Here is an 18,380-nt window from a genome sequence, read left to right as displayed (position 1 = left end):
ACCTGTTCAGTTTGCCTCTGGTAGAATCCAGCTAATGAGTTTAAAAGGTGTAATTGTCATCTCACTCCGCTCTGAAACAGCGATAGAAGCAGTTTCTCTGGTGCTTTATTCCGTCAGATGCGGTGCCCAGATGGAACGGTTTGTAACGGAAGGAAAGAAGCAGGCAGAGGAATGCTGGATCCGGGTGTGCTGGAAGTGACAGAGGCGACTCTGGGAGCTCCTTGTTGGGGAGGGGAGGGGGCTTTGGAATTCAGCAACATCCTAAGACACCCTCCCGTGGGGATTCCCTTGAGCCTGGGGGGAGATCACGCACAGCTCTGCCACCTCCCCGAATGGCAGGAGATCGGAGCCTCTTCTAACTCCCTGTCTGGTCCTCAGTGAGAACACGGTGTCACATCTCAGTCCCAAACATGGGGATTAGATACTCAGGGGCTCCTGCATCCCGCACACAGGCGCAGGTTCTCGGGGATGGAGAGTTGCCGGTTGAGTCGAGCCAGGGATGGTCTAAATTCAGGCGAGCTTTATCTGACCATTTTTTGAGAAAGGGACGAAAACAGGAATCCAGACAGGTGCCTTTGCCATCCAACTTCATCCCTTCCCGCCAGCCTGTGCCCTCCACGTCAGGGTGGTAAGGTGAGTGAGTAGGAAGAAAGAGGAACTCGTAAGAAGACCAGGGGTTCTTCTGGGAAAGGAAAGGCATGTATGTCCTCTGGTTTCAGATTATTTGGTCCAGTTTTGAGATGTGTGAGCTCTGGCATAAAAGGAAGTTCTAGACGCAGGAGTTCGCTGCCTCTGACTGAGGCCCTGCTCACAGTAAACTGGATCCCGCCCGAGGGGAACCTGAGCAGCCTTCCACGGAGCCATGTGCCAGGAATTATCTCTCCTGGTCCAGCTGCCGGAGCAGTGCATTCTTGGTGAGATTTGGGGACGTTAAGGAAGAGACTCACGTGAGGACAGGAATGGCTTCTCAGCACTCAAAGCCTTTCCAGCCAGGCTGACAGACCGGGGATGGCGGGGTCCTTTGTCAGTTTCTTTAGGGGGAACGTCAGCACCAGCCTGTCTTCCTGAGGCTCCTCGTAGAGCAGGACGTCCAACAGATATGAAATGACATAATCACGGTTCAGCCAGGGAGACAAACCACTTGATAGTCAAACTTCTGAGTTGAAGGAACATTTAACATGATTAGATTTTATTCCCTTCTTTTCTGTCAACACACATTTCTAGTGTCTTTTTTTTTTTTTGCAATGTAGGAATACTGCTATTTATTTAGCCATTGATTAAACTGATTGAATTGGGCATGAACTGCACATTACTTTTTTTTAAATTCAGAATGTTAATATTATTGTTATTATTATTAATCACCATGAGATACAGTTGCAAAGCTTTCCTTTTTGGGTTTCAGTCATACAGTGATCGATCACCCAACCCTCCACCAATGCACATCTTCTACCACCAAGGTCCCAGTATCCCCGGCCCCTCATCTCTAGTGTCTTTTTATAGGAGAAAACATGTAAAGATAATGTAACTTTAGTGATAACATAAATGAAATGTATTTATTTTTGGTTTGGGGTCACATTTGGTGATGCTCAGGGGTTACTACTCCTGACTTTGCATTCAGGAATTACTCCTGATGTGCTCAGAGGACCATATGGGATGTCAGGGATCAAACCTGGGTTTACTGCATGCAAAGCTGATACGCTACCCTCTGTACTATCGCCCCAGCCCTGGTTTTCATCACTAATAGTGACTATATATCTGAAAATTATCAGTATGCGAGGGGACGCATATATATGTGTACAATAAGATTTAGCTATTCAGCTTCAGTCACTTCATAGTACATCTGTGGGTCTTTAAACTTCTTGTAATAAATTTGAGGGCTCTACTGCTACAAGAACCCCGGCAACCTGACTTGGAGCCACACTCCAGGAATCTGCAGAGCCATCTCTGGGACAGAGGCCCACCCATTTCTGACCTCTGCAGACAGGTACTAGAGCCCTGGGCATGATTCGGACCCATGCTCTAAGATATTAATCTGGTCATTATGTTCAGGAGGAGTGAGAGGAATTTGATTAATTAGTGAGACTCAGACCTTGGTTACTGCTACCTTCTCTTCCGGATACTTCTGGCTTTCTCTGTCTGACACCAACTTGGTGGGGGGTGCTCACTTCCTCAAAAAGAAAGTGTCGGGAGAAGTCTTTGCTGGAAATACTTAGAACTACGCTTCCTTCTCAAAATTTTCTTATAATAGGCAACAACTGAAGGAATAATGCCAAAGATAAATGCAGTATTACAGGAGTGTTTATTTTGGGCAGGTGGGGTGGGGAGTGGAACAACCCATACTTCTCATACTTGCAAGAAAATAGTTTTGTTTTTTGGCTTTGTTTCCATTGACTTAACAGTCATTTTAAATGGATTTTTTTTTTACATCTTAAAACTATGGTGATTCCATTTCTGGCAGTGTGGTAGACTGTGTATCTGGGGAAGAGGGCCTATGCAAAGCACCTCAGTGCTGAATAAAGCAAGGAGCATTATTATTGAACTTGCCAAAAAAACAAAGAACAGTAATCCCCAGGCACCCACAAAGCTGAAAGTCCAAGCTTCAAGGTCAAGTTAAGGTGACAGCAGCCTGTGGGGTGTTTGCTAGTATTGGTTTTTAATGGTGAGCAGGAACAGGAAGCAAGCTGTGAGCTCAAGTTATAGGGCAAGGTGGAACGACATCCGACCATAATCCCGCGACCCCGGAAATTTATGCTCAGATTGAAGCAGGGGACTCGAAATAATCTACCTTTGGCAAAGAGAGATGCTCCGGACATTTAATTGTCCCGGAGTGATTGTTGGCAAGGGAAGCTGCTTCCATAAGAGTTTGTAACCACAGTCCTTCCTTCAAGTGTATTTGGAGTTCAGACTTAAAATATGTGCCTGACCGGAGAGCCCCAAGGCAAGAAATAAACTTAAAATGGTCTTTGATTGATAGCATCCCAGCGTGTCTGGCAGAGGCAGATACAAAAGCTGTCTGGAGGGACTTCCCCTCAACTTAGAGGTCACAAGATTTGAGCAGATAAAGACCACCAAATGTGAGTGCAGGGCTCCAAATTCCAGAAAGAGAAATAAGAATCCTGAGCAGGAGACAGAGGAAACCACGAAGGACAGAATCAGACTTCCAGGAAGGCTGAAGACAGAGATTGATCAGATAAAGGAAACCAGAGAACTGCCTAAAATAGTTTTAAATGAGTAGTGAATAAGTGAAGTGTAATTTTGGAAAGGGCTAACTACAAGGTGCAAGAACTTTAAGAAGTGATTATGGAAATATCTGTGGAATATAAAGTAACAGAGTGGGAGACTAACACCCAAGAGTAGTAGAGATAAGGACCAGGAAGTCTGCCCCACAGCTTGGAAACCGGCCTCTCATGCTGGGGGAAAATGCAGCTGAGATAAAGAAGGGAACACCAAGTAAAGGGCTTGGGAGTTCCCTTTACTTGGGAGGACCCATTCGGGTTGAAAGATACAGGCTGAAAGAAGACCATAGGCCAAATATGAAGGCCACTTAATACCTCTATTGCAAGCTACAACACCCAAAAGGAGAGAGAACAAAAGGGAATGCCCTGCTGAGGTAGGGTGGGATGGTGGGGGATGGGGTGGGGGTGGTGGGAGGGATACTGGGAACATTGGTGGAGGAGAATGGGCATTGGTAGAGGGATGGGTAAACGATCACTGTATGACTGAAATACAAACACGAAAGTTCATAAGTTTGTAACTGTACCTCACGGTGATTCACTAATAAAAAATTTTAAACAAAAAATGAAAAACTCAAATGATCCCATGAGACAGCATGGTATTTGTAGCTGATGAGAACTGATAAAGTGATCAATCAATTCTAACCAAATTACCCAGAGAAGTTGCAGCCCTGAAGATGGAAATGATAAAAAGTGGTTATTTACAGCCTTTGGATTTATAGATATAGGATTTATAGACTTTCAGCAGCAAGTGAGAACAAAGATATTTTTAAAAATATGAAATTCTTGGAACACCAGCTATATATAAAAGCATGAAAAATAAATATGCACAAGTCAACCACATGGTGTAAACCATACTGCATGTATAAAGTGATTCCATATTGGATATTAACAGCAAGATATGAAGGTACACAATTCAGTTATAAAATGCTGCAGGAACATAATGTACTGTGACTGTAGTTCATCACTGCTGCAGATTTTTAAATTACTGAGCCTAGATACTAGTTAAAATGGTTTTTGAATGTTAACTAGACTTATTGTGGGGCTTATTCTGCTGTGTAGAGAAACATGACATCATTAAGTTGTACGTCTGATGCTCATGTAATATATATTGATGTTACCATTAACAAAATACATTCCTTGTTGAAGAGTTTGGGGAAAATACAGAAAAGGTTGACAGCCTCAAGCATGTTCCAAATTTTTGGTCTTTTCCCAAACTGTGGGACCTTAATGACCACCCCCTCACTTCTGCTGGAAACACTGGCAGTGGGAGTCCTGTCTGTGCTCCTGGGTGCCTGGAATTTATAGCCTGCTGAAGCTTTTATCCAGGGTTAATGTTAGGAGTATTAATGTTCACTCTTCCCTCTTACTGGGACACTTTCTCTGAAGTCGTGATTGACCAAGAATTAGCTCAAACTCTGTGACTTCCTGTCCCTTGGTGCCAGGCAGGACCTTCTGGGGTCAGGTTCAAAGCCTCTCTTATTGAGGTCAGAGGCTGTGGAGAGCTATTGAAAGTACTGATATAGCATCATCTCTGTAAAATCCTGAAGAAACAAATGTGCCTCAACAAAAATACAAAAATTTACCACTGTTACACATTTGTTTCATTTGATGCCAAAACTAAAATTGAAAAGGGAACTGGTTAAATAGAGCAACAAGACCAGTGTCCTATGTACACTTGCTCTCCCCCCCAATCTATTTGTTGATAAATTTTATGTAGTTACAAATTCTACCTTCCCAGAAGCATTTGTTCATATGCAACAGGTGATACTGTCATCAATTGCCTCTTTGTTATCCGTGGACCATCCACTACTCAGCTGTTTTAGCTTGAGTCAGGGGGTAATCATCCAGCCTACTTGTTTTGACTGTAGAGTTTGATTTGTCAGCTCACCTCTGTTGAAACCCAAACACGTGGCTGGAAAGATAGTACAGTGGGTAGGGAGCTTGCCTTGCCCACAGCCGACCTGGGCTTCATCACCAGCATCCTACTTGGTCTCCTGAGTCCCGAAGGGTGCAGACCCAAACCAAAAAACCCCAGACACAAAGATTTCCATCTAGATGATGGGTTGATGGATGTGATGAAAGGTGTTCTCTGTTCAGGGAAAGGAGAGGGAGATCATCAGAAGAAAAAAAATGTGAGTAAAACATATACAGAACTGGTTGCTCTCGATTCCTGTCAGTCTCTCAGGGGAGAACCAGCTGAGGTGCAGGTCACCAGTGCACCTCGTGCTGTGACTTGAACCTGACAGGTGGCATTTTGTTGCCAAGGGTGCAGCAGGGGGTGGCCAGGAGCTTTTTCAATGTGTCTTTTAGTCAATAACCTTTCTCAGTTGAGAGGTGTGTGGATTCGAGTCTCCATTCCACTGGTGCATCCTGGGAAAGAATGGCATGACAAGAGCAAGCAGTTAGACATTGAAATCTTTGTGCCTTAACTCAACTGTGAGATCAGGGAGACAGAACTCTGGACAATTTTGAGTCATCTGTAACTGGTTCAGGATGCAAGAGTTTATAAATTTCAGAAGATGTGGATCAATCCAAAGAGATACTTGGGGACTTGCAGTTATTGAGAAGATCTTTGAAAATTTGGCTAATTGAGTTTTTAATACTGGTTCCCACTGAATCAAATAGTTGAGACAAGCACAGCGAAAACTTAGTAAGTTGGGCAGATGGCATAATTTACTGGGTCCACTGCCCAGCACATTGCATTTCTTGACTTTTATAAAGTTCAAGAAGAATTTTTCAGTAGGGCTGGTTCATGTCCAAAATGACAGTGGTGTCACATAAGAGACAGTTACCTATTTATAAGAGAAATCGAGTAAAAATGTAGATTATAATTTAGGCCTTAAAGTTTGAGGTAGCTATGAAAACAGGTGTCCTTGGATGACATTTTAGACAGATGAGACAAACAAGGTAGCCATTTTTTTGTGGCCCTATTCATCTCCTAGTCCATTAAGAATATTATAATTTCATGTAGAACCATAGAGCTTTAACACAAATGTAGTGATCAGAAGTGTAAACATAAGAGGTTCATTGTCTTTGGTGGGGGGCACATGGGGTACACCTGGAATACTCAGGGCACCAGCGGGATGCCAGGAATCCAAACCAGCTGGCCATACACAAGGCAAGTGCCTTACCCTCCCTTTGGAATTTTCTTTGTGTTGTATCAGTGGTGGCTAAATTTCCAACCCTGTTGTTCTGATGAAATTCTTCTAGCTGGCATATGTAGACATCTTACTGTGGCTATTTTCAGAGTTATTTTCAGAGCATCATTCCTTGTTTAAAAGAAAAAAAAGGCAGGTGATTTTCTTGAGAGTCTCAAGTCCTTTCAGATAGTCCTGGAATCGGGGGCTAGAGACTTAGCACAGGGCTTAAGGCACTTAGCTTGCATAAGGGAGACCCAGTTCATTCACTGGTACCACTGGTATCAGTCCTGAGCACTGCTGGGGGGTGGCCCCAAAAAATGTACTAGCAGTAAAATTCTAGAACCTTTTCTTCTCTTCAGTGGGGATTGGAGAGAACATCCAGCTATGTCCAGGGCTTCCCCCTGGCTCTGTGCTCAGGGATCACTCAGGAAGTGCTCTCATGAAACATGTAATATTGAGGAACAATTCCAGGTTGGCTGCATGCAAGGCGAGTGGCTTACCCACGATCACTTTGGCGATCCCAGAGGCAAATACTAATTTCAAAAAGCTCATTCAGTTGAACCAGGGAGACATGCAACTGATCATGGTGTGAAACTCAGCACTACTGTGGCCCCAAAACAATATTAAAAATTAATGATTATTTTGGGGCTGGAGCGATAGCACAGTGGGTAGGGCGTTTGCCTTGCACACGGCCGACCCGGGTTCAAATCCCAGCATCCCATATGGTCCCCTGAGCACCGCCAGGGGTGATTCTTGAGTGCATGAGCCAGGAATGACTCCTGTGCATTGCTGGGTGTGACCCAAAAAGCAAAAAAAAAAAAATTAATGATTATTTTATCATAATTGTCTTCCCGTTGTTTAGCCATTTGCTCCAGTGAGCAGTGGTAACGTCTACAATGTGAGACTTGTTGTTACTGTTTTTGGCATATCGAATACTCCACGGGGAGCTTGCCAGGCTCTGCCATGCAGACTAGATACTCTCAGTAGTTTGTCAGGCTCTCTGAGAGGGATGGAGGAATCAAACCTGGGTTGGTGGTGTGCAAGGCAAATGCCCTACCCGCTGTCCCGCTGTGCTATGGCTCCAGTCCAATATCTAAAAAAAAAAAAAACCTACATTCATCCTATACTCAGTGGAAACCTCAACGTTTGTAAACTAAGCTTAGTTCACTTTGTATTTTGTAGGATGTAGGATTATTGTTGATTCCTAGGAAAGCTCTAGCACTGCACTATCGTCCTGTTGTTCATCGATTTGCTCGAGCAGGCAGCAGTGACATCTCCATTATGAGGCTTGTTGTTACTGCTTTTGGCATATCGAATATGCCACGGGTAGCTTGCCAGGCCCTGCCATGCAAGCGAGATACTCTTGGTAGCTTGCCAGGCTCTCCAAGAGGGACTGAGGAATCAAACCTGGGTCGGCCGCATGCAAGGCAAACGCCCTACCCGCTGTGCTATTGCTCCAGCCCTAGGAAAGCTGTACAACCCACAGTCATCCTCACTGAGGTTTGAGTCCATGTGGACAGGAATAGTGAGAGAGCACTGTGAGTGAGAGCAGGTAGATCTCTCTTCCCCCTGGAGAACACACACGTCTTAGCAACACTGGTCTGTCTCTGAGGAACTCCGCAGTGTGCTAGCAGTGATGTGTGTCTACAGGCAGAAAACTGAAAATGGGGACTAGGTGGTCATAAAAATTATTACAAAATTGTATATGTGTTTGGATGTTCTGAATATATTTCTAGTCGTATTTGAAAAATTATTCAGGAAAAAATAATATTTTGCCTTGCTTAGAGACCCCTGCATGCATAGAAGTGCAGTGAGAATACAGAGAAAGCCCCAGGTGCTGGTGGCAGTTGGGAAGGCTGTTGGCACGGGACATGATGCTGTTCTGGAACTCCCTGGCACACAGAGAAGTACATATTGTCCCTGTGACATTAAGTTCAGAAGATTGTATCTTCAATAGAGAGAGAATATTTGAGAAACTAGCTACTTCACTCCCAGTGGACTCAGAACAGGTCTTTTTGGGTGAACTGGTATCTGGCCAGCTGTTTCAGTGAACAGTGCTCATGGTTACTGTTCCATACAAAGATGGGGAAAGAGTTCTTGGTATCAAAAATATGGGTAAGAAAGTTGGAACATTTTTCTTTTTCTCATAGTCTGTGATCAATATCTATATCTATATATCTAGATATAGATATATATCTATCTGTTACAACATGTATATATATACGAGTGAATCAAATATATTTTTATTTAAAAAAATTTAGAGAGAAGTGTATAGGAAGAGAAAGAGGGATACTGTTCAAGAAAGAAAAAGCCAACATTTAAAAAATGCCAGGGGGATTGCCCCATAGCTGGAAGTCTGCTTCATGAGCGGAGGGGAGAAGGCAGATGGAATAGAGAAGGGATCACTAAGAAAATGATGGCTGGAGGAACCAGTTGGGATGGGAGATGCATGCTGAAAGTAGATAATGGACCAAACATGATGACCTCTCAGTGTCTGTGTTGCAAGCCACAATGCCCCAAAGTAGAGAAAGAGTATGGGGAATATTGTCTGCCTTAGAGGCAGGGGGAGGGTGGGAAAGGGGGGGTATACTCAGGATATTGGTGGTGGGGAATGTGCACTGGTGGAGGGATGGGGGTTTGATCATTGTGAGATTGTAACCCAAACATGAAAGCTTATAACTATATCAGTGATTCAATAAAATTAAAAAAATTGTTTTAAAAGTTTTCTTCACAGCAAAAAAAAAATGCCTGCTGTATAATAGTAATTTAGGGGGCCTGAGATATATGTGACTTAGTAGTAGAGAGTCACCCACATGAGACCCTGGGTTGGATTGCAGGTATCACACACACAGAATAGTCATTTGGATTTTATAGAAAGAATAACCTAAGAAAAACCATGACTATGCAATAGAAATAAATATACATCATTCAAAGTGGAGCCCAAGCATTTTCTTTTTTTAAACCGTCCCCCTCCCCACCAACATCTGTTGTATGTTTGATTCTGACATTTCATCCCGGACCTCCTGAGACAGTAAACATTTTGCAGCATCTAGATCAGGGGTCACAAATTTGCTTGGTCTGGGAGCCTGTTAGCATCTCGGCAAAATTTCACGGCACTGAGTCCAAACAGCAAACCTGAGTTTGTTTTATGAAGCAGTTTCACACTGCAGCCAGCCCTCAGAACCCAGCCTTGCAAAGACAGGACTTTGGCGAAAGTCTCGGAACCCGGGCTCACGCCTGAGCTGGTAGCCGTGTTGGGTAGTTTTAGAACGTGAGAATGTACCATCCCTCAGAGCATCTCTGTCACGGCCACCGGCCCCAGGAGGCTGCATCCCCTCGGCTTCATCGCCGTCTCTTTCTGTTGCCCCCAGGAGAAGCCATACAAGTGCTCCGAGTGCGGCAAAGCCTTCAGCCAGAAGCGGGGCCTGGACGAGCACAAGAGGACTCACACCGGGGAGAAGCCGTTTCAGTGTGACGTGAGTTGAGCCGCTCTTTTCCCTCCCTTGTGTCCACCGGGAACTGGAGCGTGAGTGCGGCCGGGACTGGTCTGTGTCTGTTAATGTCTTGGGCTGTTGATCTCTTTTGATGACATAATCCATGTAAGCACATGGTAGTGATTTTATTGATCCTAGTTTACTGGCAGCAAGTAAACCCTGGATTCTTTAAGACAGGCTCGCACCCTGTTTTAATGCAATGGAGTTGTTCTCCCAAGGTCTAAGTAATGCAGAAGGCGCTGAGGCTGCTTTTATGTGTATGCCCAAGTTTTTGACAGGTTAGTGGTGGTTAATCCAGAGATTTAACTGGTTAGAGATATGACTTAACTTGGTTAAAGCCAAATGAAAAACATTTTTTGAATGTGTATAAACTCCTTTGTTTTAATAGCACTACTGCTAGTTCTTAAAAATTTTTGCGATGGCATTTAAGCTCAAGTGAAATTGCAGAAATAGATGCTTAGTTGTGACCAAAAGAAGTATTCTCTGTGTTGGTAAAATTAATTCAATCATTGATTAATTTGGGGGGGGGGATCAAAAGATTTCTTAATAAAACATCACCTTTCTCCTGCATAGGATTGACAGAGAATCAGCAAAGGTGTTAGGGACATAAATATCTGGGTGCTCCTTTTGGACACAGAACAGGAACAAGCAGGTTGGGGAAGCCCCGTATTGGGGGAGCAGTTCAAGGTGGAATGTGTGAGGTTACAGAGCACAGAACTCTCTAAACATGGAAGGAAACTTGATTCCCCTGCCGGGCCCTGTGGCAGATCCCGAGAGATGGAGCCGGGGGTGCACAGTCTCTAGGAAAGGAAACTCACAAACACAAGCTGTTTTACTTGTCCTTCTGAGAAACTCTGGTGGTAAGGTTAAAGCAACAGTGAGCTCCCAGTGGGCCCCCCCATAAAAATACCTCTGTCAAAAGAGAGCTTCTTTTAAGAAAGAAATGTCCGGAACTGCCCCCACTATGGCATTTCAAGTGGTTTAATAGATTGGAAGCATATTCATCAGGGAAAACCTATTTAGATCATTCAGTTGTACAAGTCCACTAAAAATACTGATGGGAGACAAAATAACTATAGACATTGTTCTGCCTTCACACTCAAAACTATTTTTTTGTTACCTGTGCTACTTTTCTTAGCTAAACTGGGCCATAGCATGTGCTTTTGAACACACAAGCATGGTTTGTAAGTATTTTTCAGTAGTATGTTCAAACTCTGATCACTTTTATCTGTATTCCTTTCTGCCTTGTAGCTTTGCCTTTGGCAAATGCTGCTCTTACAGAATGCCTGAGAAAGAATTCACTCACTATTTTTTTTTAAGGGTTAGTGTTTATGTCACTTTTTAAATGTTAGGTTCCAATTCATAAATTGAACCATTTGGCCCTCAACTTTTTACTGAAATCTTTTTAAAAATGTATTCAATCTCAGGCTGGTGAGACAATACAGAGTGTTGGGTACTTGCCTCACATGTGGCTGTGCTGGGTTCAATCCCCAGCACCCCAGGCATTCTCCTGAGCCCACCAGGAGTGATCTCTGAGCACCACTGGATGTGCTGTCTGCACCCCCCCACACACACACACACGCATAAAAAACCAACCCTATGAAAAGAATTATAAATGTTGAGAAAGTTGACAGAACACCTACATTTTTAAATCCAAAATGATGTGCAACAATACATATCATTGTCAAATGATCAATAGCAATAAATATACATCAACCTGTATTTTTTTTAAAAAGGCAGAGAATCTAAATAGGCATTTCACTGCAAAATACATGCAGATTACCAGATTACCAGCACAGAAGGGGTGTTCTTCATCTCTTTTCTCTAAATCAGAGCAAGGGCACAAGATTTCACCTCTGATGGGTTTAGAATGGTTATTATCAAACTTTTAAAGTGCGGTGAAGTTGTGAAGAGAAAAGGAACCTATATATTATTTGGGGGGAATGTAAATTTGTATAGCCAGTATGGAAACAGTATGGTGGGTCCTCAAAAAATTAAAGTTAGAAGTGGAATGTCTAGATCATTTGGAAGCTTTAAATGTTTATTGAAGAATATGAAAATACTAGTTGAAAAAAGCATGTTTGTCCTATGGTCAGTGCAGCAGCTATTTACAATAGCCGATATGTAGAGTAAACTCAGAGCCCATTAATGGATAACTGGTGAAAGAGATAGGTGCACAGTGGAATACGACTCAGCATTTAAGAAATGATGTGGTTTTGCCTTTCCTGTCAACATTGATGGAGTTGAGGGGATTAGGCTAAGTGGATTCAATCAGCAGGGGAAAGACTAATTATATGGTATCTGTCTTTCCAGTTCTTTGCAGGATCTAAAGAAACAAAACACAAAAAGCTAAAATAATTCTTAGCTAAAATACGAAAGAACTGGAATAGTGGGGAACACATTTCTACGTTAAGACACCTAAAGCATTTGTTAACCTTTATCTTTACAAATAGGGCAAAACTGCAAAGATTACTGGTAAGAAATATCTTGTGTCTCCTATGCCCTGGAGAAATGTTATCTAGACCATAGATAACTTAAGAGGCTTAATACGAAATTGTGAATACTGTCCACCCCATCACTGTGAGAAAAAATAATGTTTCTAGAGCACCAGCTGGGACTCAGAACCCCTACAGCCAGTACAATGAAGTCCTTTGAACTATAATAATTTCAGTTTCTGCCTAATAATCTGTTTATTTCAAGATTCCATTTTGGTTCTTCTAGTCAGTACATATTAATAGGCATATGAATGATATCAATTGTTACATTGTCAGGTTTTTCAGTTTGATTGGTACCTTTGGATCTTTTCTAGGTTTGTGACTTGGCTTTCAGTCTGAAGAAAATGTTGATCCGACACAAGATGACGCATAACCCCAATCGCCCCCTGGCAGAATGCCAGCTCTGCCATAAGAAGTTTACAAGGAACGACTACCTCAAAGTGCATATGGACAATATCCACGGTGAAGCTGACAGCTAGTGGGAGCTGGAAAGGCCTAAAACCATTCCGAGGGGCTCCTAATAGGAAACCCAGAGGTCTCTCACCTGATTAACGGAGCAGAAGTTGCCAAAAATAATTCAGTGGTCTCAGTTTTTTCACTTGCCTACATTTAGAACCTGTAGATGTGAAGGCAAAAAGTAAATTCCTACTTTTACCAACCTATGGAACACTTAGAAAAGAATGACTCTTGTAAAATGGAAAAAGGAATCTTGACTTTCTTTCTTAAGAGACCATAAGAACCTTAATGATCTCCATTAGGTCTTTCTAGCATTATTATTCTTGTGTGTATGTCTCTGCACACATAGAAGGTTATTGCCTCTGGTTATTGATAAGTTAGCCCTAAAAAAATCAATATATCAACAATTTCATTGAAAATAAGGGTGAAGGCAACAGCTTTCAAAATCCCAGTCTCAGAGAAAGGGTAACACTTGCTTTCTCAGGAAACGTCAGTCTTCGTGTGACCTACAACAGGTCAGTTTACAGGAGAGGTGTTTAAAAACAAAAACAACCCTTGAAACATTTGTCCTCTTAAACAAGAAATCTTATTTCTTCTCATCATACATTCGTGCCTTGGAATACTTTTGTAAGATTGCCACAAACATGACCCAGGCCCTACTCCCCCTTTTTTTAAAAAAAATTTTATTGAATCACCATGAGACAGTTACATGGATAGTATCATGCTAAGTGAAATGAGTCAGAAAGAGAGGGACAGACATAGAAGGACTGCACTCATTTGTGACATATAGAATAACATCACGTGAGGCTGACACCTAAGGACAGTAGATACAAGGGCCAGGAGGATTGGCTTATAGTTGGAGGCCCTTCCCCTTTAAGATTCATCAGGCTGACTCTCCAGAGTTCATAGAGGTTCTCGTTGCAAAGTGCTCAAGGGCTGAATGGATGGCATAGTGGCACGGGGGTTAGATGTGAGTGATGATGAACCCAACCCTTCACCTGCTCATCGTAGGTAGGACAGTCTACATGTTCATGCAGGTGTCACTGCAGGAGAGCATCAGCATTCTGTTCTGCAAAAGACATTTCCAAAAATCTTGCCCGACAGTGATGATGAAACACTTTCGAACTCCCCTCCATCACCCTCTGTAATTTGGAGTCTACTGTGAAAGTACAGGTCTGGTGAGTGTGATGAAAAAGATGATCACCGATGCTTCAGGGACACTGAAGTACAAACTATACTTTCCTCCTTAAGGTTATATTCCTGTCATGTTCTTAACAAATCCTCTGAGCACCGTGGGTTGGAGGGAGACAGGGTAATGATGCCATAGCAGCAAAGAGAAAGCCCCAAACCCAGGAAAGACAAAGCCCAAATTGGGAATATTTCTATTTGGCATCCATTCAGAAGAGAGGAAGCATAATTTGAAGGAAATGATTTGATTCTAATGACTTAAAGATTATCTGAAGCTAGAGGGTTTTTTTTAAGTTAGGAGTCTCAGTTTAGAATTATAATTTTTGCTCACGTCCAGTTAGAAATGTAACCCAATATAGATGTTTTTGTAAAAGTGCTAAATCGAAACTCCCGAAAGATAACTTTCAAAAATATCCTTCCTTAGATTATACTTTAGAGAACATCAAAATATGGATACATATACTTTATAAAACACAAAATATGGGTACATATAGCATTGCGTATCTGAAGTGATACTGTTTTATAAGACTCGATTTTGGTCTTGTTTCTCACTGTTCTTTGTTTCAACAGCATATTTTTAGATCTAAAGTGCTTTGAATTTACTATGACAGTGTGTATATATCACTTGAATATAAAAGGACAGCTGGAAAATTGGGTAATGTGTATTATTTTAAAGCTTTCTGCCCATTCCCCGCGGATGCCGCCTTCTCTTTAGCAGACGCTTCATATCCTAAGTAGGTGACAAATGTGAACCTGACAGGAAGTCAAATGCCAATTTCGTGTAATCTCAGCGACTCACAATTCACAGGGCTTCGGGGGAAATGACCCTCCACATCTCCCTGTCACCAAGCTGCCTGCAGGGAAAGTGATGAGCAAGAGGTGCTGAGCGCGTCAGGCTGAAGGTTTGTTGAAAGGGAAAATCATAGTGAAGACCCTCCGCTATAGTCTTTCTTGTCAAAGAACTGAAACCAAAGCAAACTGAAGGGCTACTGGTAAACCACAACACTTAAGAACTTAGCAGTAATTAAAGGACTGCTCCCCGTCTCCCCCCGACCCTAGGCTGAGAAACTGATGATCTCACTAGAGAGGCTTTACAGGTGAACTGGACTACACATTCCTTTCCTGTTGTAGACTGGCTCAAGTAATTTGGTGGCAAAAGACCAAACCCTCGGGACTGATTAATTGTATGACACGTTCAAGAATACTGGAGGCTTTCCCATCTCCTTTATAATTTCCTTTGTATGTTACCTTTCCAGGCATTTGTAGATCCCTTATGTAGATCGTTTATATGGCTATTGGGCCACACCCATTCAAGGAACCATATGCAGTGCCCGGGATTGCACTGGGGTTGGCCGCATGCAAGGCAAGCACTCTACCCTTGTGCTTTCTCTTCAGCTCCAGTTATTTTTTTTATTTTACAATATCACTTTTATTCCATACTTAGTGCTGTTTTTAATACTCAGTGCGTTTTTAATTTCTTAGTCCCGCAATGCAAGGCAATTAGAATTCTAAATTTATAAATAGTCTTAAACATTGTCTCTCCAAAATTTCTAGTTGCTGCCATCTTCTTGTCCTGCTAAACCTTCAAATTTTGGCTTCTGTTGCATCGTCCTAATTGGCTGTAAGTGGCCGAAGCCCTCAGCGTCACTGAGAACTCACTTCACTTTTAGTGCCTTGGTCTCTGTGATGCTTCAGCAGGAACTGTCTGCTTTCCCTTCTCCCCCACACAGGGGGAAATGTGCCTCTTTGTAGCCCTCAGTTTTTAGCATTAATATTGAAGTTTGTTTACAGATATTTAAATGGAGCCTTCATTAATACACCCAGACTTCAAGGCAATTAGACTTACTATTAGGAGTTTTTCAATAAACCATTGCTATGGTCGATGTCAGTGTTGTATTTTACCGTAGAGCTGTAACTAACACCATTTAGAGTTAAGTATAAGTGAACGTTTTACATGCAAGAAGGAAGTGTAATTGCTGTTACTGCCAGGTCTCCTTGCTCTTATAGTGACAGTTACATCTGAGCATTTCTGTATCTGGAAAGTGTAAAAGTGAAGCTAGATTGGGATGAGGATTCTGAGACCCAGCAATTGGAGCTACTTCTCCCATTCTCAGTCCCTCATCAAGCCATGTCGGAACAAAGAAACCCAAGGACACTGGCTTTTCTGCACAAGAATTACCCTGGTATTCACAAATGGAATGTAATAAAATACAAAGGTGATAACAGTTACAACTCATATGTGTCAGGTTTTTGGGGTGGGGGACATACCTGGCTACGCTCATGGATCATTCCTAGCAGAGTTCGGGGGATCATATGTAGTGCTGAGAAAGGAACCTGGGTCAGCAGCATGCAAGGCAAGCGGGCACACTACCCACTGCACTGTACTGTCTTTCTGCACTGTCTCTCAGGCCCAGGTATTCTACTTTTAAAAAGTGTTTATCATCCTGGTGTAACCTCGGTGTTCTGGGGTTTCTTCGATTTTTTTTTAAGTCTTCATGCATCTCTAAGCAGAGAACATATGACAATTCACGTATTACTATGATGTCACCTGCGTTGCTAGATTTGTTCTGAAACATTTTAAAACTCAGGAGCATTCCACCTGGACCACATCAGAATATTCTAGATTTCCTAGATCCATAGTATAGCATAGACACTATCTTATCAGACTATTTTATCTAATAGTGCTGCCCCAGTATGCACATTTGGTTTTTTAGCAGGTGTTTCAAATACAATAGTATAAAATGCTTACCTTTGTTACAAAAAAATAGGCTAAATACTTACTGCTGTTTTTAATTTCTTAGTCCCGCAATGCAAGGCAATTAGAATGTTTTCCATTCTTCGGTCCATGCTGCGTGGGCCTGGTGCATGGCTGAAGGAAAAAGCAAGGCTTTAAGTCGTGTTGCTTATCCATGCGCTGAATATTGAGCAAGGATCTAGGACCGTTGGCACGTCATCTAAATTCAGGTAAAGGAATTTGGATAAAATATTATTGTTTCTATCTTGAAATACTGTAGGCTCAGGGCTGGAGCAGTAGTACAGGTAACGTGTTCAGTGAGTAAGGCAAGGTGTTTACTCTGCATGCAGCAGACCCAAGGTTGATCCCAGTGTCCAGTATGGTCCCCTGAGCCTGCCAGGAGTCACCCTTGAAGTGAAAGCCATTGAAGTAAGCTCTGAGCACAGCCATTATGGTCCAAAAACCAGGGAAAAAAGTGGGGGTGCATACTATAGGCTTACTAGGCGCTCATTACGATTAGAAAGTTCAAAAGTAAAATTTATTTGCTTCTGCTAGCTAATATACAAATGAGAAGAATTTCAGGTCAGAGTGGACACCTGACTTCTTCCATTGCTTCATTTTGTTTTGTTTCTTGAAGGCACCAAATACTGCTCTTTTCCTTAAAGTTAATTTTTTTTTGGTGTCTATTCCATGATGTGAGATGGAGGGGACTTCTTTTCCACTTTAGTGAAAACTGTATGTAAACTTTAGCTCTGCTTCTAATAAACCACCTCTGGTTAAAATCTCACATTTAAAAAATAAAGATTGTCTGACAGTTCTATGCTTTTCAGTCTGTGATGGTGATTTGTCCCGCCTTTTCCTGGTCTCCCCTTGCTCTGGTCTGCTCAAACCTTCCGTACACCAACCCGAAGGTCAGGTGAAAGTCTGACATTGTAGATGTGACCCAAGGGACACTGTTCTATGGTTCTAGCTGAGCCAAGCAGGTTTGGATGCATTTGCACAGGGCCAGAGACAGGACAGGGGTCAAGGTGTATTTCACACATGTAGCTGACCTCAGTTGCATTCCTGGGTCAATTGCTGGGTGCCAGCTTGGAGGTCGCAATGCACCTCTGGAGTGGCTGGAGCACCCCCAGGCATTGAACTGCAGCCTGATTGGCCAAGAGGGATCATGTAGATGTGGGTATCACTGTATCACTGTCATCCCATTGCTCATCGATTTGCTTGAGCAGGCACCAGCAACATCTCCATTGTGAGACTTGTTACTGTTTTTGGCATATTGAATATACCATGAATAGGTTGCCAGGCTCTGCCATGTGGGCGAGATACTCTCAGTAGCTTGCCGGGCTCTCTGAGAGGGGCGGAGGAATCGAACCCAAGTTGGCTGTGTGCAAGGCGAACGCCCTACCCACAGGGTAAAACTGCTGAAATGGGAAGGTCTACAGCACCTGTCTGGGTAGTTGTTCAAACAGGACAACAGGACCCCCTCTGCTACCATGCTCAGCTGTGGGAAAAGCACCCATTAAAGTTAAGTGCACTGGTCTCTGTTATTCATTTCTAAATGAGAATCTAGACACCTGTGATTGTCTTTGATGTACAAGAAAGGGCTGAAGTTTGCCTTTGCCAAATGGAAGCTGACT

At 42.7% G+C, this 18,380-nt stretch overlaps 1 protein-coding gene across 1 annotated transcript in view; it reads left to right on the top strand.

The window, feature by feature from the left end:
• The window catches only part of PRDM5 (PR/SET domain 5), a 173,195-nt gene extending 155,648 nt beyond the window's left edge, over nucleotides 1–17,547 (top strand). Inside the window, exons 15-16 of the mRNA XM_055142408.1 lie at nucleotides 9,748–9,852; nucleotides 12,680–17,547. Of these exons, the coding sequence (XP_054998383.1) occupies nucleotides 9,748–9,852; nucleotides 12,680–12,844 (270 nt within the window). The 3' untranslated portion in view covers nucleotides 12,845–17,547. The remainder of the gene's footprint in view (nucleotides 1–9,747; nucleotides 9,853–12,679) is intronic.
• The last annotated feature ends 833 nt before the right edge of the window (nucleotides 17,548–18,380 follow it).

The sequence above is a fragment of the Sorex araneus genome, chromosome 6 (assembly GCF_027595985.1).
Source record: "Sorex araneus isolate mSorAra2 chromosome 6, mSorAra2.pri, whole genome shotgun sequence".
NCBI lineage: Eukaryota > Metazoa > Chordata > Mammalia > Eulipotyphla > Soricidae > Sorex > Sorex araneus.
Note: the sequence above shows the minus strand (reverse complement) of the source record. Positions and strands in the feature narration are given on the sequence as shown.